This window comes from Lycorma delicatula, chromosome 8 (assembly GCF_047948215.1).
Source record: "Lycorma delicatula isolate Av1 chromosome 8, ASM4794821v1, whole genome shotgun sequence".
In the NCBI taxonomy this organism is placed as follows: Eukaryota; Metazoa; Arthropoda; class Insecta; order Hemiptera; family Fulgoridae; genus Lycorma; species Lycorma delicatula.
The window spans coordinates 123,257,172-123,281,644 of record NC_134462.1 but is presented as its reverse complement, the minus strand read 5'-3'; the positions used below and the strand labels follow the sequence as shown (position 1 = coordinate 123,281,644).

At 32.0% G+C, this 24,473-nt stretch overlaps 2 protein-coding genes across 3 annotated transcripts in view; one reads left to right on the top strand and one right to left on the bottom strand.

Annotated features, from left to right (window-relative positions):
- Nucleotides 1-6,689, bottom strand: part of Nup205 (nuclear pore complex protein Nup205) — a 121,827-nt gene extending 115,138 nt beyond the window's left edge. For both annotated transcript variants that reach the window (XM_075373852.1, XM_075373853.1), the window contains exons 1-2: nucleotides 6,541-6,689; nucleotides 4,312-4,463 (exon numbers count right to left, since the gene is read on the bottom strand). In XM_075373852.1, coding sequence (XP_075229967.1) covers nucleotides 4,312-4,463; nucleotides 6,541-6,547 — 159 coding nt within the window. In that variant the 5' untranslated portion in view covers nucleotides 6,548-6,689. The remainder of the gene's footprint in view (nucleotides 1-4,311; nucleotides 4,464-6,540) is intronic.
- Nucleotides 6,690-16,756: 10,067 nt separating this feature from the next.
- The window catches only part of ltl (leucine-rich repeat-containing larval translucida), a 158,392-nt gene continuing 150,675 nt past the window's right edge, over nucleotides 16,757-24,473 (top strand). Inside the window, exon 1 of the mRNA XM_075372416.1 lies at nucleotides 16,757-17,128. The gene's annotated coding sequence lies outside the window, so the exon portion shown is untranslated. The remainder of the gene's footprint in view (nucleotides 17,129-24,473) is intronic.

The following is a 24,473-nucleotide window of genomic DNA, read 5'->3' as shown; positions in this document are numbered from 1 at the left end:
CGAGCAGTCATGGAAAGGCTTTAGATGGCAGAAGAAGCAAGGAAAGTAGACAGATGCCTAAGAGCTCCAAAGCAGAGGACAAGGCCACGGGCAAGTGTCTAGGGGTTCGGGAGTATCTCCTGACCAAGTGGGGGTCACCTGGATGTGGTGAACCCACGACCACTCTGATGCTCGGAGAAGGTAGGTAAGCTCCACTTTCTGGAGATAATTAGGAAAACAAAAAAAAAAACTTGAAGTACTCCTGGGTACAAAGGTTATATTCCTGCCTGAGGGACTTATGGATTCCAGGCTAACCAAAGAACAGTAATGGCTTGCTGTGGTTAATATGGCTTAGTCCATATGGAGATGCTCTAGACAGAAGAAGCAAAAAAGCAGATGCGAGCCTGAGAGCTCTGATGCGGAGGATACTCATGGGGTGTTGTCTATAGAGTTCTTGGACATAAGAAGAAAAAACACATTCTTCTGTTGGCTCTCTCGACCCAGGATGGTGTTGTAATAGACAAAGATCATGTCATTCTCTTCTGATGAACAATGTACTTCCAGATAACACTGAGGTTGGTGAAACCTCTTAAAATCGACGTATTCGAAGGGAAGTTGTAGGTTTTTGCTCTGAGAATTTGTCTTCTGAGATTACTGAGGCAGAGGTCCGCCAAGTTATAAAGTTGGTATTCCTAGCCTGGCTAAAAGTCCCCGGATATGATTGTATCATAGTGGAACTCCTTGTTCACACTTTGCCAATGATTCTTGGTCTCCTGACTAGGGTTTTTAATACAATGCTTATTGCTGGGCATATCCCAGCGTTTTGGAAGTATGGTGAGTTGAAACTACTTTTCAAAGGTGGCGACAAGGACCCCACTGTAAGTTCTTCTTACCGACCTCTGACACTCTTGCCTGTAGTAGGTAAGGTTTTCGAGAACGTCTTGTACCTCCACATCCACAGATAATGGTATTCTTAGGGTAATGGATTTGACTTCGACCAGCGAACACAAATATGTACTTGGAGTCTGTTTGGACATATTCAGGGCCTTCAATAACTTGTCGTAGCCCTCTGCCTTGTTTCAGTTGCAGCAGCGTGGTTGCGTGCAAAATGAGATTGAGACTATCTTGAGCTATTAGCTAGCTTCAAGCAATAGAACCATCGTCCTTCTTGACAGCAGTTCGGAAGTAGGAAAGACCCTGTCAAAAGATTGTCCACAGGGCAGTGTATTAGGTCCACTCATCTGGGTTGTTCAACTCTCTAATGCAGTTGCGAATGCCCAGTGGCTGCTGCATCATGGCTTATGCCAACAATGGGTTGCTGCTGGTCGAGGGTAACTTGCATGCCGAGATAGAACTACGAATGACACAGGCATGTAAGATACTAAAGTTGTGGAGTCTTCAGCATAAGATGATTTTCAGTGCGGAAAAAACCACTATGATGCTTCTTAAAGATCGTCTAGCCGCGACCAGTCACCCATGGGTCATGATGGATGGCCTTCCGAATAGGTATGTTACCATTTAGAAATATCTGGGTGTCATCCTCGATGAGAGGCTTCAATTCAGGGAGCACGTTCAGTTTGTCACAAGGAAGGCTATAGATGCCTTCTTTGGTGTTCATACACCCCAATTGCGGGGTTGAATTATCGCACCATGTGTATTCCTTATAAAGGTGTCTGCGAGACAATAATGTTGTATGTTGCACCTGTCTGGGCGGGTGCAATAACAATTCCAATGTTATAGGGACATTTTATTGTAAGCTCTGCATCTTCTATTGTTAGCTATCAGGGGCTACAGAACTGTCTTGAGAGAGGCAGTCTCTATGATCACTGGCATAAAACCCATTGACATTTAAGCTACGGAATGTAGCAAGCAGTATGTTCCTAAGAAGGGAGACCACCTTCTTACTTCTGAGTGAATGCAAGAAATCGAAGACCAAGTTTTGACCAAGAGTCAAAACTTGGTCTTGACTCTTGGTTTTTCTTGGTACGTTAGGTGGAATGATTCTTCTACTGGTCGATACACACATGGTATATTTCCAAATGTTAGGGAGCTGCAATCAATTAGGTGGGTTTCCCCAATCGGTACACAACTCAATTCCTTTCAGGACATGATGCATTCAGGAATAGTTTGGCTAGGTTTGGTTTGGTTGATTTGGGCTTGTGCCCAGACTGTAGGGTCAATGACACAGCAGACATGTCCTTTTGTTTGTCCCTGGTATGAGGCTGAATGTACCAGAGTTGTTACGAGCTGGAGAGAGTGAATTCCTTTCTTGAGTCAACTGGAATACTCGCAGAGAATGGACTATTGTGGCTGGCTTCCTCAGTTTCCTCACCCTGAGCAGAACGGCTAAAGGGGTATAGTAGAGTAGCACCCTGGGTGGCTAGGGACCACCTGGGCAGTTGACTGGCCGGAGGTAGGTGTTTTGGCATTGAGCCATGGTTGGTTAGTAAAAGTAATGGTGATTATTGTTAATGTTAGCTGTCAACGGAACGACAACTGCACTGCCGAGGGTATGGATAACCATGCAGCCATGAGGTGTAGTGGCATCTCAACGACGGTGGTAAGTGAAAGTAAATGTCATGCAGGACTCCGTGATGGAGCTGAGTGGGAATAAGAGGTCTGCCCGTCTCTCCCTGGTAGACCAGACCAGACTCCATAATGAAATCAAGTCAATGGTATGAACTGAACATGTTTGAGTTCACTAAGGAAACTAGGAATAAATCTACCTTTGTTGTTGCTAACAACATTTTTGGTAGTATGTTATTATTCATTTGCATTTACACACAAATTGACTCTATAAAATGTAGAACTAGGTGCAGGGTTTATGTTTCCGCGAACTCCGTTAGCTGAGGGCAACAATGTAGAACATTCAAGATGTCCGGATGAGGCCTGCAGCGAAAGCAAAGCTGAGTTTATAAAACACTGATGTAAATGTCTGCTGAGGCATTCACATTAGTGGCAACCCAATGAGGCATGGCTTTTATTACTACGAGGTTTAAAAGTTAAGAGGGTGAAAGACGACTCCCATTAAAGCCCATTAGGGCTAGGAATGGGGGGAGTGGTATGGTGCTGGAAGTGTCACAAGAGAGGTGGTGCAACAGCCCCCCTATGGGGTTGGGGTGGTGCGGAGGACAGGGCTGAGGGTGAGTGTCCAGGGGGCCTCACAAACCTATGGGGATCACCTGGATGTAGTGAACCTGTGGTCACTCTAATGCCTAGTGCAGGAAGGTAAGCTCCTAATTTAAAAAAATAAATACCTACAAAATAATTTACAATTCAGAAAACACTGATTGAAATTAATTGAGCAAATATTTATTACACAAATGGGATGGAGAAAAAAAAAGTTTTTTTTTTAATTAGCATTACTTAAAAATCTATCAATGAATAATATTTTTTCTTTTAAAAATGCCTTTTTACTTGTATTTTAAATAAATGTATGAGAGGATTTTTTAAATGGTTCAGTACTTTATTAAAAATCGTAACAAAAGTGTAATTAAGGCCCTTTCTCAAAAGTCAAATTTTTGTGTTGAATTATACAAAAACAGTTCTGTTGTCTGTTTAAGTGGCAGGAATGGCTAAAACACTAACATTGCTTGGTAAATCTTAATTGAAGCTATTATATTGTAATTGTTCACTAAAAGATTAATATTACATAAAATAATGACTTTCTGATTCAGAAATGCAAATAATCAGAATTTATTTTCTCTGATACTTGTTCTTTAAAGTAGAAAAAAAAATTAGTTGGTACCCACATATTAAATATCTTTATTAAAAATACGCACCTCATTCATTTGAAACGGTACAACAGAGCTTTTAATAATTTGTAACAAAATTATCATAACTTTCATAGATATTAATAACACGATTTTAAAATTAATTTTATCATAAACTATTATTAGTTAATCACTGCTCTGGACAAAAAAAAAAATTCAGTGGTTCTGCAAACTTTGGTTTGTTCTGAATATCCTAAAAATAAGAATGTTGGGAAAGATTATAAAAACATACAAAAGATAGTTTCATACAAAAACTTATTTGATAAGATAATCTGAGTAACAACTGTACAAAGAAAATTGTCAAAAGGTGCGTGACATATAATTTAATTGCATGCTAACCACCCAAAACCCAATCTCCCCTCCAACAAACAGCTAAGTCCTACTTACTCACACCTACACCATCACTGAGCTAGGTAGATAATTCAGAAGATCATTCATCTGTTATTAGGTTTAAAAAAAGATCTTTTCAAATTAAATAAGGTATTTATGGTAATGGTTGTAAGGATTATTATGAAATTAAAATATAATAATAAACAATGTTTAACATAAAATTACTTACTGGATTTTTTAAAAGAGTAAAAAAATTTTGTTTATGTTTTTGTAAATATTTTTCTAACTGTTCTAAAACTGTATCAACTGGTCTTGAAACAGCACCTTCAACAACAGCTAACAGTTCTTTAAAAGGCGTCCACATATCTTCATTAACATTCCCTGTTTAGAAAAAACAGATATAAATAAGTAGGTATAGCATATCAATATTTATATAAATCTTAATAATTTTTTTTTTTTTAAATTACATATTATAGAAGTTTTACTCCTTCCACAAAGTTTAACTAAAACTAAATTAAAACAAATACATTACAAGACAACCAAAGAAATAAAAATATTATACACAACAAAAGGAAAAAAATATAAAGAAAAAGAGATATGGAATAACTGAACAAGAAGGCAATTAATAAAATATTTGTGGAATTAGATACCATCAAGGTAACAAAAAACCAATCTAAAAATATTATCATAGTAATCTTACAAACATATTTTTGTCAAGATACTGCTGTTTTTCATTTTTATTTAGCAAAACAGATTTTATGGATGTAATTAGAAAACAATATTATAATAAGAAGTTGTTACACATTTAATTGTTGTGTTCTTTTATAAAAACAGATCATAATTAAATAAAAATACATTAATATAAATTAATAACAGTCAGTCTCGACCAACCTTTTCATCAGGCTCCTTAAGAAATAAGTTAGGCATAAGATTTTCAATATAACATAATTAGGAACATAATGAATAAAACATAAATTATGTATCTTACATCAATTTCATAAACACTGTACATAAAACAGATTAACTAAATTGAACTGCTTCAAAAAAAATTTCTCCAGTCACACCTTCATAGAGCCATAATTTGATCTTGTCATTATGAATTTCAGCAATCTATTGAATTATTTTGAGACATATAACAGTAAATCCTTCAGTTCTTGGTCACAGTAACTAAACGTTATCAGCTACTCTTAAATTAAATTAAAAAAAACAATAATATTTGTACAATACTATTACCAGGTTCACTCTTTAGAACTGTACTGATTAAATTAGAACTTTACTTTTATGACTATCCATAAAATTACAAAATCTAATAATCATTATTACCAATTGGGTATTTATTAATGCCTTATAATTGAGATCTGATTTCTAGTTCAAAATACAATAATTGCATTACTAAACTGTGGGCAGTGCTATCACCGGGCAGGATTTTTATTATTCTAAGTAATAAAAATTACCTTGTGGCCTTAATTTGTGCCCAAATTATTTACATATTCTTTATACAATTACTTATTTGTACAGTAACAATAGGCTGAAGTGCACTAACATTACTAATGGATGACAATGAATTTTGTAATTTGTGAAAAATGGCATGCATGCCTGAAAGGACTCAGAACTTCCACGTGAAAGACAGAGACGCTAACATTCCACAGCCAAAATCAACAATTAAAAATCATAACCCTGAAATTCGGAATTTTAGAGCAGGAAACTGAATTAAATATAATCACCAAACTGCTGACATCGTATGTCAACATGTCACTGTGTATTATCTCTGAGATAAGTACTGGTCCACAAATGCACATTGACTTCAACTCAACAAATTAAGTTACTTCAACAAAAATTCAACATAACTCCTCCAACAGAAATGTTCTGGTTCTCAAAATGCTTAACAGGAATTACATTAGAGCAAATTATTAGGCTTTTGTGGTGTGATCTACAATTTTGGATGTGTAAAAGCAGAATACAAATCAGAATGGCCAAAAAACTTCAAAATAAAACGTCTTAAGAGAAATATATGCCAAAATTTTGTAGAAATGAGTTAATGATTGTAAATGAAATGAAATTGTAAATGAAATGAGTCTTGTATTTAGATACCCAAGTTTAGCTAATATGATTACAAATTAATTTTTGGATGATAAAAACAATATAAGAAGGAATATTGGAACGGGCAACAAATATGTGTCATTATAAAAAAATACGAGGGTACAAAGGAACGACAGCATTAAAGCAGTCAAGTAACTGATCAAAAAAAAAAAAATATCTATATTATGGCTTCAATAACCAAGGTCGGAACTTTTCGAATATCATTTTACTAATTTAAATTACTAGTTAAGTATATCTGGGGATGTACGTCTGAAAACGTAATCAGTAATGAGGCACCTCCAAAAACGAAGATAACCTCAACAGTTAGACATGCATCAGCTAATTTACAAATAAATAATTGAATTACTTAATACTGTACCTTCCATACTGATTAAGTTCACTTCACGCTCGGTTCCCAAATAATTTAGTAAACCAAAACCAATCCAACATAAAATAGCGCCATACCTCAACAACTCATGTGCATGGCTACCGGCATGAAATCAACGGTTTCGTACTTTAAACACTGGTCGTCGGCTAGTACTTTTCTGGAACAGTGGAAAAAATAATTTTGTAGATTAGCTAATACATTAGAATTTTATTTTTCGTATTTACCCTTTAATAAAGTACATTTAAATTGCTAATCTAATCAAATATCATAATGCTTTCTATGTACAAATTTGGTTTTACTGTTATTAGTTCAGTAACAGTGTTACGTTGGTAAACCTGTATTTTAACAGCTTCTTGTATTTTAACCGCTTCTTGTGAAACAATAAACGCGAATAAACTCTGATTTTGTAGATTTACTTCATTTTTTTATTACTAAGAATACATCTGATATCCATCATAACATATCTCATTTATAAAGGTAAGTTCGTGTGATTTTAGTATTAATAATCGATCAAGCAAAAATAATGGTACAATAAATAAAATTATACATTTACCTAAATTAGTGAAAAAAGTTTTTACTGTTAAGATGTTCAAGAATCCACCCTAAAAAATGTCTTTAGTTATAATAATTTAGGTGATCACAAAATTCATGTGTCCTGTAGATGTGAAGCTAAAATGAAAAGTAATTTGTTTTTGCTTGCTAAAAATGTTTTCCATTACTATCTCATGTTAAGTTTCATAACCGTAACATAACCTTGAAGTTAACTTAATGAAAAACTAGAAGATTTTTTTGTTCTTTTTTTTTTAAATATCTTCAGACCATATATCACTACTATTTACCATATATATATATATATATATATATATATATATACTATTTATTAAAAAAAAAATATAAAATCTGTTAAGTTTTAATATTGTTAAATCTACATTATACAATTGTAAAATAGAATTTCAATAAAAAATTCATATCATGCATTATGAGCTGTCTACAATATGTATTATTCTAATACATAATATATGCTATGCTAGTATAGCATATTTTGCTAGTATAGTATATTTTTCACCTAATTAAAAATATTATCTATTTGATAAAAAAAATTGTTGGAGATTGTCATAAAAAAACTTTTTTTGAGGAGTTTTTGATAGAAAAAAGTGAGTTTCATATCACATTAAGATTTCCTTTATTGCAACAATATGTTTATTTGAGTGCAATTTATTTGAAAACATGTAGAGAAATTAATGAAAATTAGACATAAAAAGCAATGTTGTTTTCCAATAGTGCAATTTTAAATTCTTTGTAACTTTATTAAAACCTTTCAATCTTATTTGTTTGATATTCAAACAAATAGAAAATTCAATTTTGTTTTTTATTAGTATTTAACTTTTTTTTTCCTTAATTTTTACGGGCATCGACTGCTAGGGTCATTAGCCCTCGTAACATTCTTTAAAAGAAATTAGTATCACCATCTGGATCGTCATATGTAAGGGTGTAAAGGGCCCTTACATTTTATTTAAAAGCACAAACTACACAAAACATTAAGACACAAGAAACAAGTACAAAACACAACACTTACATCACGTACTATAACACACATAACACTATATCGGGGGTATAAAGGGCCCCGATATTAAAATTTGAGATAAGGTTCTCAAAAGACCATGAAATTAAAAATTCAACTTATCAATACCATTTCTTTCTTTCTTTCTTTCTTCTACGAGTCTCGTTTATAGTTTGTTTAAGCACCCTTGGGGCGACCAGAACCGCCGTTGAGCAGTATATCAGTCGTGCCAGGGTGCTGTGGCAGTTGACTTCTTTTTATAAACAGGCTACAGGCATGCACCGTGCACACCCGTAGCCTCGCGCCCTCATTCCACCCTTGAGGGTCCCCCATGCCACATTGGACACACCCCGACTCACTGTTCTTGAATGCAGACAAGCCAGGGTGGCCTAAGCAAAAGGTCTACCTCCCATCACTACTCGTCCCACGCTTCGAGACTTCCATATTTAAATGAGACTACCTCTTATGGATTCTTTAGCACAGCATTAAAATTTTTCACTTTTATAGACATCTAAGAAGTCCACTGGCGTGTAAAAATGCAACTATTCTTTCTTCATTATCATTATCCAGATCAGCAGTAATATCATTTCTAAGACGGAACCGCTTTCTGAGGTTCTCATATATGATACACTCTTCTATTAGATGCTTGACTGTCAGTGTTTTATTACGAACACCGCACATTGGTCTCTCTTCGCCGGTTAACAAATATGAATTTGTTAATCGCGTGTGACCGATTCTAAGTCTGGTCACAGCTACTTGTTCTCGGCGAGTTAACTTAAAGTCGCTTTTCCATTTATATGGAGAAGTTTTAACTGAGTTTAATTTTTATTTAAACTCCTCCATTCAGTATTCCACTTGTTTTTTACTACGTTAGTTAGACAGTTTTTAACATCTGCCACTCTTACAGGAAATGCATCCAAATCATCGCAGACTGTTGCCTTTCTGGCAGCTTCGTCTGCGCTCTCATTACCTGCAATAAATTATTATTATTCTATTTATATAAGTTGCCAATAGAGTTAAACATAATAACTTTGTATATAAAAAAAGTAAAAAATTAAGTTTTTTATTTTTTATTAAGATATATGCTTAAAAATATACTTATATTATAGTATTTTTTAAACATTTATTCAGTAGTAGTAATTTTTTAAATTTACAATTTCAATATTCAGTGAATGTAGATAATATTTTTCCATTGAATTGTATATTGAATAATTATAATACATAAATTGTTTAATAAATTTAATTTAATTTAATTTAATTTACAAGTATGGTGAAAAGGTTGAAAAGGAAAATAAGAATTTTCATTAAAAAAAAAGGCAAGAACCTAGTTGGCTTCGTGTTAGAAACAAATAAAATGTTACATTTAAGCTTAGTATATATTAAGAAGAGTCATGAAATGACTATAATAGTTATGCAAACATAATTCTAGATGTATTTGGCAATAATACTGTTACCAAATAAGGTACAGTTTTGAATAATTTATTGTTTGTAATTATCCTAAAATAAACAAGTCTGATTTTTGTAAAATAACTATTTTTTATGTATATTATTATTTTATGATTTACATTATATATATAATCAACCTGATCCACCCAAGTACAGAATTAAGAAATATCTTACCTTATTTTGTAGTTTTTCTACAAGAGTACTTTTGCAGAATCCTGCATCATCAGTTGTATGTAAAAAAGTTTTTATATAATTACATATTAAACATAAAATATATTAAAAGATTAAAAAGTTAAAAAATAAAAGATTAAAATACAAACACATACGAGGTGTTTTTTTGGAAAGAATTTTATTTATTCGTCTACATTAGTGTTATTCACTTTAAAATAGTCCCCATTAGATATTATACAGTTATGCCTGTGCTTTTTTCAATCCCTGAAACACTTTTGGAACTCGATCTCTAGAATAGTATTAGCTCTTTCAGCTATTCGCTTTTAATATCATCTATTCTTGTAAAATGACGGCCCTTTAAGGTTCTTTATGTTTGGAAATAAAAAAAAGTTATACGGGACTATGTCTGGCAAATATGGCAGCTGGGGTATCATTACAGTGTTGTTTTTGGCTAAAAATTGACGAACAAGCAATGAAGCAGACAATGAGCAGGTGCATTATTGTGATGCAAAAGCCATGAATTGTTTTGCCACAAATCCAAGCGTTTTTTCAGATTGCTTCATGCAAATGTCGTTGAACTTGTAGGTAATATTCCTTATTGATCGTTTGACCTTGTGGCAAGAACTCATGATGCACTATGCTGTTAAATTGAAGAACATGGTGAGCACAACCTTCACATTCGACCATACTTGTGCTTTTTTCGGTCTTGGTGATCCAGAATGCCCCCACTGGGATGATTGAGCCTTAGTTTCGACATCATATCTGTAAACTCATATTCCATCACCTGTTATGACATGTTTCAGTAGTTCTGCACCGTTGTTGACTTCATTTAGCGACAACTGAATAACTTCCCTTCACAGCTGTTTTTGTTTGAAATTCAACAATTTTGGAACAAATTTTGCTGTTAAACAATTCGTACCCAAAACATCCAATAAAATTTCATGGCATGAGCCAGTTGATATCCCAACATCATCAGCGACTTCTCTGTTTGTGATTCGGCGATCATTCTTAATCATTTATTTCACTTTTTCCTCACTTTCATCTGTTGTTGATGTGCTGGGGTGTCCAGGGTGTGCATCATCTTTAACGTCTTAACGACCTTCTTGGAAACGCTTATACCATTCATAAATCCTTGCTTTACTCATAGCAGACTAACATTTTAAAAATAACATTAACTTTAACATTTTTAAAATATTGCTACATTTTATTCCATTCTTATAGCAAAATTTAATACGAGATCTCTGATCCATTATTTATACAAATAAAAAATCACTAATCGTACCAAAACACATATTATCCTTTTGACAGCTGACAACAGACTAAACAACCAATATGGCTAAAAATGTACAGATACTTTTCAGACATGTTTACCAATACAACAGTGAAAAAATCCCAAGAATCGGACTAATACAACCCGTGAAATTTCAAAATTCTCGTTAATTTTGAACACACCGTGTATGCAAGGCATATGGAATCAATTGAGTAACATGCATGTGTCCATCCTAACCCTGGTAGGGGAAGACACCCTCCGCCGCCCCCTCTGTTCCTAGCCCTTATGAGCTTTACTGGAGGTCATCTTCGAAACCTCGGCTTTTGACATATTCCAGTCTGCCGTGCCCAGGATGCCACTGATGCGATTGCCACAAGTGACATTCCCATCGGTGTACTACTATTTAATGATCTAAAAACAAAACACATCTTACCGAGTCTTAAGTAAAACTGAAAGAACTTAACAAAACAAAGAAACTGAACTACCTACTTGTAGAAGGTAAAAGTGAGTTCAACACACTACATGACATATAAAAATATTACACGGAACAATAACAGCACAGTAACATTGAAACAAAACAAAATAAAAGACAAAAAAAATGGACAAATTAACTCCATATGCCTTGCATTATGTGATTGTATTTTAATCTTTTAAATTTTTAAGTTTTAATTTTAATCTTTTAATACTTTTTATGTTTAATACGTAATTATACAAAAAGTTTTTTACATACAACTATGATACGGAATCCCACAAAAGTACTCTTGTAGAAAAGCAATAAAATAAATTAAAGACTCTGCTTTGACCTTCGAATCCCTCATACAGTATCCAATTTGAAAGAATAATAATACACTTGCGCCCATTATTCTTTGTCTATAATCAATATGCAATAAACAGTTGAGTTGTACAAGAAATGAGATTTATTAGACTGAATGAAATGAGCAGCGGGGTATGCAAAAGTGAAAAAAAAGCTCAGAAATTATACAATGGAACTATTTAAATGTCAAAAGCAGAGGTTTCGATGATGACCTCTGGTAATGCCCATAAGAGCTAGAGAGCCAGAGAGGGTGGCAGAGGGTCGTCTTCCCCTACGGGAGTCAAGACACATAAATAATTGAATAAACAAATGCATACAAAATGTAAAAGTGTAACTAAAGATAAATTACAGAAGTGACATCATTTATTGTGAAAAGTACCATAAAAATCTACCACTTAAGTTGATCTGGAAGAAATTTCCACCAGAGGAACTTCCCCATGAAATACAAGAGGAATTCAATCATAAATAGGAATTTTATGGCTATAATTTATTTATCGAGTATAATAATATAACTTATCATTAAAATCATTGCAATGTAGGTGTACAAATTTGTAGGTGTACAAGATCTAATTTAAGATCTATGTCCTCCTATATTAGAAATCAATAATCAGGAAGCTGTTTGATACCCGAAAAGCCTCTTCGCATGTTGGTCTATCTGCTTACAGTATCAGTGACCTATTCATTGAGTAGAATCTCTTCTCTCGTAAAAATCTTCTTGTGCGAGACAAATTTTAATCCAGTGCTGCTAAATCTGAGCTGTATGGGAGGTGGGTTGCAGCTAATCAAATTTGTTTTTCATAGTTTCCATATTTTAAGCTGAGGACTAGCGTTGTCCTGAAAGAAATTGCCATAATACAGAGTGGCTTTCCCCTTGGAAGAAAATTCCGGCCTCATTTTATTCTTTAAAATTGTAACATTTTAATGATGAACAACAATACTTTATATTTGGAGGAAGTTGAGTTAGACTACTTTTTTTGAATACCAAAAAACGTTGCTATTAAAATGTAGTTTTACTTTCTACAACGGAGATGACTTGAGTGTAGATAACAAATACTTATTAGTGTTGATTCTGGGAGAAATTGTGCATCCATGTTTTATCACTGCCTATAATAAAGCTTTTTTTTTATCAATTTCATATTGTTATAGAAGTAGTGAACCAACAACCAGTCTTCTTTATTTGAGTCCCAGCTGAAAAAAGGAAGAGGAACCCACCTAGCACTTTTAAGTTTGAGATCATCCCTTATTACTTTTTTATACACTCAACTCATACTTAAAATACTTTTTTAAAATTCCCTTCATTTGTTAATTCTTTCTCAACTAATTGTTTAGACTCATCTGTCCTCATTCATGAGGTTCATGCCTGACAAGCATGCTGATCTCTCACCTGATCCTCAACCCTCTCTGAATGTTAATTATTATTAATTAAATCTCTCTCTTAATTATTTTTAGTTATTAATATGGATTTTAATTATTATTTTGTGATGCTCTGAACAAGGTTTTCCCTTGATCTATTTAGCCAAATTATGGGTCAGTTCCTTTTGCTGAATAAAATTAATGTATATCTCCTGCTTAGGTATTTTGATTACTATTAAAAATAAGAAGAAAAAAGCAACCAATAATATTGATGATAAATTCAGATATGCAAATGTTAGCCGAATAAGCCATGACTACTTTGCTGTCATTATAAGATTAAACCAAAAATTCCTGATTATATTTGAACATACTTTATTGAAAATGAACTTTTGTAATCTAAGTATTTGGTAAAAATTAATGGAATGGTTAATTAATTAAGTATAAATAAAATATAAAATAACATAATATTTGATTTAATTAATTAATTAATTAAATATATAATTAAATACAAATATGACTAGAAATCAATCGGTATTGTTTAGTGTTATTTGATATTGTTTAAAGCACACGTTACTGATATCCATTACAGTTAATTGATTTCTAAAATAAGAAATTCATTGCCAGGTAAATAGAAACGAAGTGAAATTCAGGAAACTGAAAACAGGAGTTGAAGAAAAGTGATTTTTTAAAACTGTGACTCTTTCCAGAAAGAACATTCGTAGTAGAAAAAAGACAGAACTATGGCCTGCCACAAAAAATGTTTATGCTTCATTATTCATGATTTTGTTAAATGTTTTTTCCAATTGTAACTAAAAAACGTTCATGAATTTAGCAAACTGAAAAAAAAATTTTTATAACAAAAAGCTTCAAAATCCTGAATATTTTTAGCTGTTTCTGGAGTTGTGATTTTTTAACACAGCTCTAACCCCAATTTTTTTCCATTTTTACCCCCAAAACAAAAATATAATTTTAGATAAATATTTATAAACAAAAATGAAATAATAAAAACTTTACAATACTAAAAAAAAATCAATATGAAGAAAACTATAATAAAATAAATGATAAATGTATAATGTAAAATGTTTCTTCTTCATACATACATTTTAGTATGAAATATGTAATGGTTTAATTCTGAAGGAGGCACCCAAAATCTGCAAGACAAAATTTATGATAACAATAAGCACGAAGCTTACAGTTTCAATAATTTAAAAAAAATTGCAAGAGCAATGAAAAAAATAATAAAAAGAATTGTAATAAATTTGCTTTATTTTTTCAACCCAAAAAAGAAATTAAAAAAAATAAAGCTAGCAAATGCAGTTGGCTGCTTTATAGCATTTTACCAAGAAGCACTTGAAGAGCTATGAAAAACCATTATTGAGATAAAATGGATGAAAGGGTTACTCAGTCCCTTATAAAGATTTTACTTAAATCTAAAAGTAGATGGTCATTTTGACTACAAAACAGTCATCATTATATATCAAGGAAAAAATGTAAAAAAACATAATTAAATTAAATAATTTTTTATTACAATTATTATTAAATGATATCAATATTTGCTTTCTAATTTCTTCTTTTGTTTATTATTTTACATATACTTTTCCTTAAAGGCTTTTTCCTTATTTTTTAACAATCCAAATGGGTTTCTAGCTATATATTTTGTAAGCAATGTTTTAGAGATAATCCTATTTTTCAGTTTATCTTAGAACATTGAGTGATTAATTAAGATTTAAAAGCCTGGAAAGAATGTTATTGTCAGTCTTGCTATTGAAATTCCTTCAAGAAATGAGCTTCATGAAAACGATGTTCGGATTTTGATATTTTTTTCTTAAAAATTTGAAGAAAATTAATTTCTTTGGGTTTTTATATTGTTATGTTAATTTTTGTTCATAACGTAATGTCCTTTTTTTATACGACAGCCCAAAAAGGAGTGAAATGTATTTAGGATATATGTATGTGTTTTTCACTGTAGCAGCTCAATAGCCAAACCGATTTAGATGTGTGATCCGCTGTTGGAATCCTTATGTTACCTGGAGTGTCATTGGCTATATATATATTTAGTACTGGAGATTTGCCGGTTCAAGCCCAAACTTTAATGAATTGAATCAATGAACTGCGAACTATGAGCCTCTACTACTGTGTTAATCTGGGTTTGAACTGAATGATTCGAATCAATCAAATGAATATTACAAAAATAATTGACTTAAATTTACATAAAATAAAATTAAATAAATAAAAAAAATTTAAGTTTAATAATAATGGGCTTTCCATGGGGACTGCGTGTGAGGCTAGAGTAGTGAGGTGATGTGAGTACCACGTGCGAGAGTAGACCAAGCATCACCATCAACCGGTAACAGTCGGGGTGCCCCTGGGGTGCTGTTTTGGGAGGCGCAATGGAGTGCTCTTATAATCTCTGCAAACAATCGTATGATTTTCAAAACTCAGATCAGTATCTGGGGTATTGAAAGATCAGTATCTGATTGAAAGCTAACTTTTGCATGCATTAGGTACACTCGATCTAACAGATTACGGTTATTCGGAAGTGTTACATCTTCGCAACCGATCATCCGATTTTAAAAACTCAAACGGAGTATTATGTAAAATATAATATAAAATCACGATAGAACCAAACCAGAACAAAGATTACCTGATATACTCATAAAAATCGATTGCCCTGCGTTACGCCGAGACCAGTTTGAGCCCGGCGAGCTCCCGCAAACTGAGTTTGATAACAGTACGATTAGAGGTAATGCTGTCAGCATCGGATTGACGATCGAACTCACCATTGTCGAATTTGATGAACAGGCAAAGCGGAACGGCTAGCCGTCACTAATATTGTGCTAAACTGTGACTGTGCTTAACCTTCAAGGGACTACCCTAGATAGAGCTGACGTACATTTGAGCACACACATCTTTGCTAAGGGCCAGGCCTAAAAATACAAATTGACTGTACTATTTCTACAATATGAAAGATTTATTTAAACAAATTAAAACTGAAATTTGATTGGTCGCCCGTTATTTTATTTAAATGAATACTGCAAACGATGTTATTGTCCTTTATTTCCGAAATCTTTTTTTTTTTTTTTAGTTCGATTTATTGTCGTCCGTTTAGTTCAATTTACTATATTTTTTGTCAGTTGTTTTTTTCATCTTTATTTTTTTTTATTTGTTTTGTTCTTTAAGCCTTCCTTTTAATTCACAACTAAGAACAAATAGAAATGATCGTAGTTAATAGAGAAAATTCATAAATAAAGATTCGTAAAAAAAAAATTTATATTATCGATTTTTAATATAATTTGTAGTCATTTAAAATTTAATTATCGTAATAATTTTTAATTATTATTCGCTAAAATCATTTGAAAATATTTTGAAATTTCTAGTTCAGTTGTAATATTTAATATAAAAAGAATAATATTATTATTTTTTGAGTTTTTTTTTTCATTTACGATAAATAATATGCACGATATTAAATAATGTTTAGTCTAGTTTTATGATAAATTATAATACGATATAGTATGTAATATAACTAATAGTATTATTATATAGAAAAGAAACTTAGTGAGTGGTGTGGTGTTTCCTAAGATGGATCAAAGGTTAAGAGTTTAACCATATTATCGAAAGACTTTTATCATCAGAATTATCTTATATCGCGCGCAAAGAGAAGCAATCGTTACTCGTTTTACAATAACTAGAGTATAAGAGAACATTTTAAGGCATTTGTCAACGCGCTCTTTATACAATCACATAACAAGTGTATTAATTTGTCGATTTCATTAATTTTTCCTTTAAAATTACTTTATTATTTATATTTACTTTTTATTATTTAATTACGTGTTTTTGGTGATATTAAGTGTTGTGTGAAAATATAAAATGTTTTTTAACGTTTCAATAAAATTTACTACGTTTTTCCCTTAACTGACTGTTAAAAATCATTATTAAAGGATTTACAAGTACTAAATATATTTATGTAAGTATTAAAAATAAGAATATTTTTATTTTATACGATTATAATTTTTTTAAAAATCATGTTGACGTGATTTAATGTTATTTTTTAAACCATGTCGATTTGTATTTTTTTTAATTTTATATAAAAACAATATAGACAAATATTATTTAAAATAAATATTAAAATCGTTCGTCGAACTCAATAAACATGTATATACATAGATAAAATTCCTTAAAATATATACCGTACGATATAAAATAATAACAATAATGAAATACGACGTTTGATTAATATATATATATATATTTTCAATGAAAAATTCTTATATTGTTTGTTCGACAGAAATTATCGCCGAACGTTCATCTTTGAAATTTAAGAACGGTTTAGCAATTTTTAGGATAAATACGATTCAATCAGTTTCACATTTTCAAAAAGTAAAAATACGACCTGAATAAAAAACCAAATAAAGACGTTGAACGTGGATCAAATATAGATTTTAATTTATATAATGAAAATATCAAAACATATGTAGTTATTTCCAATTTACAGTCTAATAGAATAATAAAAAAAAAAACATAAAAAAAGTAATTTGCCCTTAAAAAATCATTATAATACCCTGTTTTAGCAAGGATAATAAATTTAATTTTTTCATATTTATGAAGAAAAAAAATTGAAAACCAACGAATTTTTGAAATTTACTATAGTTTTTTATTTTTGATTCTGTAACTTTTCCCTTCGTTAAAACTTTCATTTCTTAATATTTATGATTAAAAATAATCTAATTCAATTCTTCCAGTTATTACTTGAAACCTTTATTTAGGTGCGGTTAGTAATTTAATGAATGTTTATTCGTTTTATAATATTTATCTACTATAATTCAAATCAAACAAACAAATCCGTATGATATATTTTATATAAATTTCTTCCATTAAAGACAAAGGTTCTGATTAAAATTTGATAACTACTCTGCAGTGTTGCCAACTCTTACCTCGTATTATAGCTAGCTGAAATTAGTTCAAAATACTTATTACTTTTCATTCCAGTCTTTTATCACGAATTTCTTTTTTTCTAGCATTCCTGAATTAATTTCTACGATATAAAAGAAAATGTTTTTTTGTCAAATGAGTACTTGTCTACATATCAATAAAATTAATTTATATTTATTCGAAATTTAATAATTTTTGTAGAATTTGACTTGTTTTATACCTAACGACTAAATTTATACTATTTTTTTATTTTTTTTTATTTTTAATTTACCTAAATTAGTAAAGTCACTTCCCTGTTTTAGAGTAGGTACTCTTCGTGGAAGTTGGGGGTGATTTGGAGACTATCCATTTAAAAATTGTTGTTATTGTTTAATATATTTAGATATTTTACAATTTTTTTTTCGAATTATTTAATATAATTTATTTACTTTATTAATATTTGGCGCAAACAGACATTTTTTAAATGAATTTTAATAAAAATAAATATTTACGTTACACTGAGTTACATAATACTATATTCGTTCCAATCAGTTTAAGACTTAACAAATTAGTTAATAATAATAATAGTAGTAGTAAAAAAAATTTAAGGGTACTTTTTCGTTTTATGCCACCCAAAAATTCTTGCCCATATCAACTCAAAATTTTTATAAACATTATTGATTAAAATTAACAAAACTGAACCTACGCTCGTTTCGCTCGCTAACTTCGACCAATTAGCAGTAATGTTTTGATTATTTAAATAATAAATAATTACTGAATTTATTATTTAAATACTGAAAACATACTGTGCTAATTAGTCAAAGTTAGCAAGCGTTCGTTAAGTTTGGTTAAATTATATTTACAAAATAAATAAATAAATGTAAATGGTTGTATTGGATGAGTACATCTAATGACGTTGAATTTAAATGGACGTGATAGGTGGATATGCAAAAAACGAACTTTTCGATCAGAAATCGGTTTACGCAATAATACATGGTTACAAGATACGCAATTACCATTTGATACTATTATTATGTTTATTTACTGCTGTTCAAAGGAATATACAAAAAAAATAATTATATTCCGTTGATTTAGTACAAAAGAAATAGAAAAAGATAAGAAAAAATTTTTTTTACTCTTTTTCTCGCCTAAAAATTGTTTTTTTCAACATAATAATTATTTTTGAGTGATTTTGAGTTGATATGGGCAACAATTTTTGGGTGGCATAAAACGAAAAAGTATCAAGTTAAGAATTGCCTTTTTTATTTTTTTTTAATTATGAAATTTTTACTAAAATTGTAGTAAAGAAAACTGAAGAAAGTACGTTTTTACTTTTTAATATTACTTGACCTTCCACCGATATGAAAGGCAAAAAAAAAAATTAAATATATATTCTGTTATCGTTCCGTTTCTGGTAAACGTGACTTCATCAGTAAATAAAACTGAATTTACCTTATCAGCGTTATCTAGAAGCAAATGGAAGAAGTTTAACCGCAGGAAATAATCTGTCGGCCGAAAATTTTGAATCTTATGCAGGCAAAAAGGATAAAGATTTTATTTCCATAGGATGCGCCACTTTATTTTTTGACAAACCAGTGGGACGTGAAATTCGCCTTGTACTAGTGCCCTTTCTTTCTTTTTCCTGTTTAGCCTCCGGTAACTACCGTTTAGATAATTCTTCAGAGGATGAATGAGGATGATATATGTATGAGTGTAAATGAAGTGTAGTAGTCTTGTACATTCTCAGTTCGACCGTTCCTGAGATGTGTGGTTAATTGAAATCCAACCACCAAAGAACACCGGTATCCACGATCTAGTATTCAAGTCCGAATTAAAGTAAATGCCTTTACCAGGACTTGAACGCTGGAACTCTCGACATCCAAATCTGCTGATTTGGGAAGACCCGTTGGGTGGGTCTTGTACTAGTGCCCTGGCTACGCTGAATTTCACGATGATTTACTTGGCGTTCAACAGAAAACGAACGCTTGGGAAATGATTTTTTCGTTCGTAAATTCTGGTACGACCGAAGTATGTTTTAAAAAAAATGCTTTAAAAAGAATGTTTATTAGGTACAGAAATATATTAGATATATATATATATATTTTTTTTTTTTTCAACTATTTTTCTTCAATAAAAAACCAATTTTTTTAAAAGTTTTTACTTACTTTCAATTGCTTGTATTTACATTAAATTCTCTACCATTTTTGTTACTAAATCTTCTGCATATATTAATCATTTAGCAAAGCTATTGCATTAGAAACCTAAAAAAAACTTTATTTACGACACCGAATTTTGTGTTTTTTCTGGGACCCGTTTTATCCTATTTTCAAATTCAAATTACATAAGAAACCACTAACTTGGCTCCTTAATTTTGATCTAAAAAATTACAGTAGGGCTTCTTTTTATTAAAAGAGCTGAATACGGGCGAAATTTTGCGAAACCAAAGCGTTTCTAGACCTACGTTTATAAAAACCTTTTTCATTATTTTTACCAGTAGAACATGTCCTGAAAGTTTCTCCGTTACTACTCGGGACACTTTGTATATAATCCATGTATGTTCATACGAAAAGTTCTTTCGCAATTTTTCAACGCTAAAATTGTGTTTTTCGCTTAGAGGAGATCATGAAACGTCAAGATCTTTAAAAACACCAGTATTCAAAATTTGATCCTATTAGCATACTTTCCATTATATATATTGTATAGCTACACAGTCTGAAAGTAAAAAAAGCACATAAAAATAAAAACAATATTTTTAGGTCTCTTTAAATTTCCATCTTTTAAAGGATGCGCTAAATGAAAAAAAAAAAAATATATATATATCTTTAAGATGATTTTTATTTTTTATATTTATTTTATCATTAATTCGTTTATTATATAGCTGAGTAAATTATTCAGCATTCTTCCGATTTTTATGAATTCTTACAATATTACCAAAAGAAGGATTGTTGTAAAAATTCTGAAAATTATTTCACATTTTATTTACTTGTATTTATTTTACTTATTGGAAAAATTTTTTCATTAATTTTTTTTTTTAAATTGAATAATAATAAATTAACGAAGATTCAAACAAAAATATTTTTATTGAAAAGAGATATTAATTTTTTTTTAAATTAAATAGAGTACGTTGCAATTTGTTTTAAGTTAAAAGATATAAAAATGCACTTTAATCCTCCAGAGATATCATATATCTGTGAAAGAGCTCTTGATTTAGATCAAACCTAGCTCAAAATCCGGTAAAGTTTTACATTTTTATTTTAAAATTAGCACACTAGGAAATTTAAAAATGATCTTTTTTATTTATTTATTTATTTATTTAATATAGTAAATCGGTATTAGAAAGTTAAAAATTCCTTCTTAAGAAATGTAAAAAGCAATAAATCTCCATTTTGATGAAAGTAGGAAAAGGAATAAAATTAAATGAAGTCAACTAATGAAAGCTAAGATTATCTGAAATATATTTTATACTACAGTATAAAGAGGAAGAGGATTTTGTTTGTTCCGGATAAACAAAAAAGCTACTTGATTAATCGCAACTAAATTTTTACCCATGTTTCTTGGCATAACGGTTTTTAGATATATTTCATCTTGAAAAAAAAATATATATATATGTACAGTAGAGAAGATTTTCCGGTTAAAGCACAAACTTTAATGAATTGAATTAATGAACTGACAAGTGTGAGTCTCTATCACTGTGTGAGCTGGGTTTGAACTCTGAATGATTCGAATCAATCGAATGAATATTACAGAAATAATAGAAGTAAATTTACGTTAAATAAAATATTAAAATATTTCTGTTTAACAATATTGGGCTTCCCGTGACGACTGAATGTCAGGCGAGGTACGCGAGCACCTGAGTTGAGTAGGAGTTTTGAGAGCTGACGTGTTGGTGTGTTCTCAGTTTTTTGTTTTATTTGGTGGGGTTTTTTCAGGTTTTTTTTTACTGATTTGGACGTGAGCAACTGTGGAGGATATTTTTTGGAACTGTTTTTGAAATTGAACGAGTTTTTTGGGTGTGGACTGATACTGTTATTTACGTTTTTTGTGAGTCGACCTTATTGCTGTTAGCAATAAGATTTATAAGTTGCTTGTTCTGCTGTTTTGCTTGCTTGTACAGGAGTCTTGAGTTGTTTACTTGAAGTATACGCAATAATTACTGTGTAATTTTTAGCTCCCTCTTCCCCCCTAAATTTTTTTATTGCTCGATGGGATGCCGAAGCGAGAGGCACGTAGTAGATTGGTGGAGAATTGGCAGCAGAGATGATCGGCTGCTGGCAAGGGGCAGTGGACTAGATGATTAATTCCGTATTTGAGGCCATGGGTAGGCAGGAGACATGAAGTGGTGTCTTTTGAGCTTACCTAGTTTCTGTCTGGTCATAGTAGTTTTAACAAATATTTATACGATAAGAAGCTTAGGAGGTCAGACATATGCATCTATTGTGAAAATCTTGACATGGCTGAGCATACGATTTTTGTGTTCACGGTGGGAAGTTGAGAAAAGAGAAGTTGTCGGAGCAGTTGGGGCGGTTACACCGGAAATATTATTGCGGCGATGGTTCATAGTCGGCATAATCGGGTGATGGTTAGCCGCATGGTGACGAAGATCATGAAAAAGAAGATGTTGGAAGAGGTCGAGGACTGAACCTCCTCGGTGGGATTTAGAGTAGGGATGGGTGGACAGCCCCGTTCAGGAGGGGTTGCATGCTGAGGTGCCTCACTTCCGATGATTGAACGGGGACTCCTGGGGCTTTTTAAAATGGGGTCTGAAAAAAATACCTGTTTTGGGGGCCCCTTTGTAGACTTCGAATGTAAGAGGCCTGTAAAAGACTGAGTCCGGGCCCGTCACACAGAGCTGCCAGGTATGACTGAGTCGAGAGCTGGCATGACTGTTTTTTCGGGTTAGAGGCAACTAGCACCCCCTTGGCTGTGTCGAACGACGTCGTGGGTCTGGCCTTGGGGGAAACAAACGGGGTTCCCCTAGGGCACTGTTTTGGGAGGTGCAATAAGTCCTTTTATAATATCTCTGCACACAACCGTCCGATTTTCAAAATTCAAATGGGATATGTGTTAGCAAGTTGAAGGTTAACTTTTGCATGCATCAAATTATTCATACGTAAAGTTTGTCTGTTTGTTATCCCATCACGCGAGAACCAAATTTGCAGGATACATTCGTGTTATTCCAGGGAAGGTTTTAAGCAATCGACCGAGATCCTAGCTCCCTTGAAGTTTAAAATATTAAAAATATTCATTATTTCTTAACCCCCAATTAGGGTGAAGTTGTGAAGTAAAGATATTGATTAAGGAAAAATAGATCGATCCTTTTACTTCATTATTATATTTCTGTCACATGAAAAGAAATAAGTTATGAACTTTTCATCGTCACAAATGTTTAATCTATCGGTGTACTTTAGTTATAATAGTTACTGTTCTTTCTTTTTTGTGTAATTCAGTTTATTTTTCAGATTTCTATAAAGCCTGAACACTATAATTATATTTGTAAGTATTAGCGTCACAACCATGAGGATAACGTACAGTGCGGGGCTCCATGGGATCTTCTAATTGAACTGGGTCTAAAGAATCAGATTCAATGTCTTGCTCTTGCTCACGCATTTCTATCAGTTCATCAGTTGTCAGCTCCGGATTGTGTGAATCCAGTAGTTCTTGAACGTCATCACTATCCACTTCTAAATTTATTTGTCTGGCAAGATCGACAGCTTCTTCAATCACATACCAATTTCATCAGGCTTTGGCGCTGATTTCCGCCTTAGTTTCAGTATTGAAAAACACGGCGAATATTGTGTGCCGAACACGAACACACAATATAGAAAACACATTAACAACAACGAACTCACTATCGCAAAATAATTATTTGTAGCTATACGTTGACTCCACGCGAAACATGTCCGACCATGTCGTAAACTAGACTGAACACTAGTGCGGGCGGAGTGGGGAATTGAGTTTGAATCGGAAGATTCAAAAATCGCGTAACTGGATCCGCGTAAGACGGAGTAGCGTAAGTCGGGGTATTACTGTATATGAAAGGTTCAAGAACACATTAAAAAGGCGGATCAGTCAGTAACTGAAATGAAACGCGAGGCTACAAAAAGAAAATTGATAAAAAAAGATTGACTGAAGATTTTGATGAATTACTTACCTGCTTACAATCCTGGAATATACTTATAATAAGTGCATTTATATAACGTCAATCGCTGATATAATGGTAATTTTTTTACTTTCTCGTCTAGATAGCGCTATAGCTCTAGAAAGGAAAGTATTGTAATCGGTTCAGTTTGGGCTAATGCGGTTTCTACCGGGTCTTGACGTTTTGACACCTAAGGAACCCGAAAAAAGGGGGTGGAAATTTTCCGGATGTTAATGTTCGTGTGCACGTGTGTGTTCGGCCC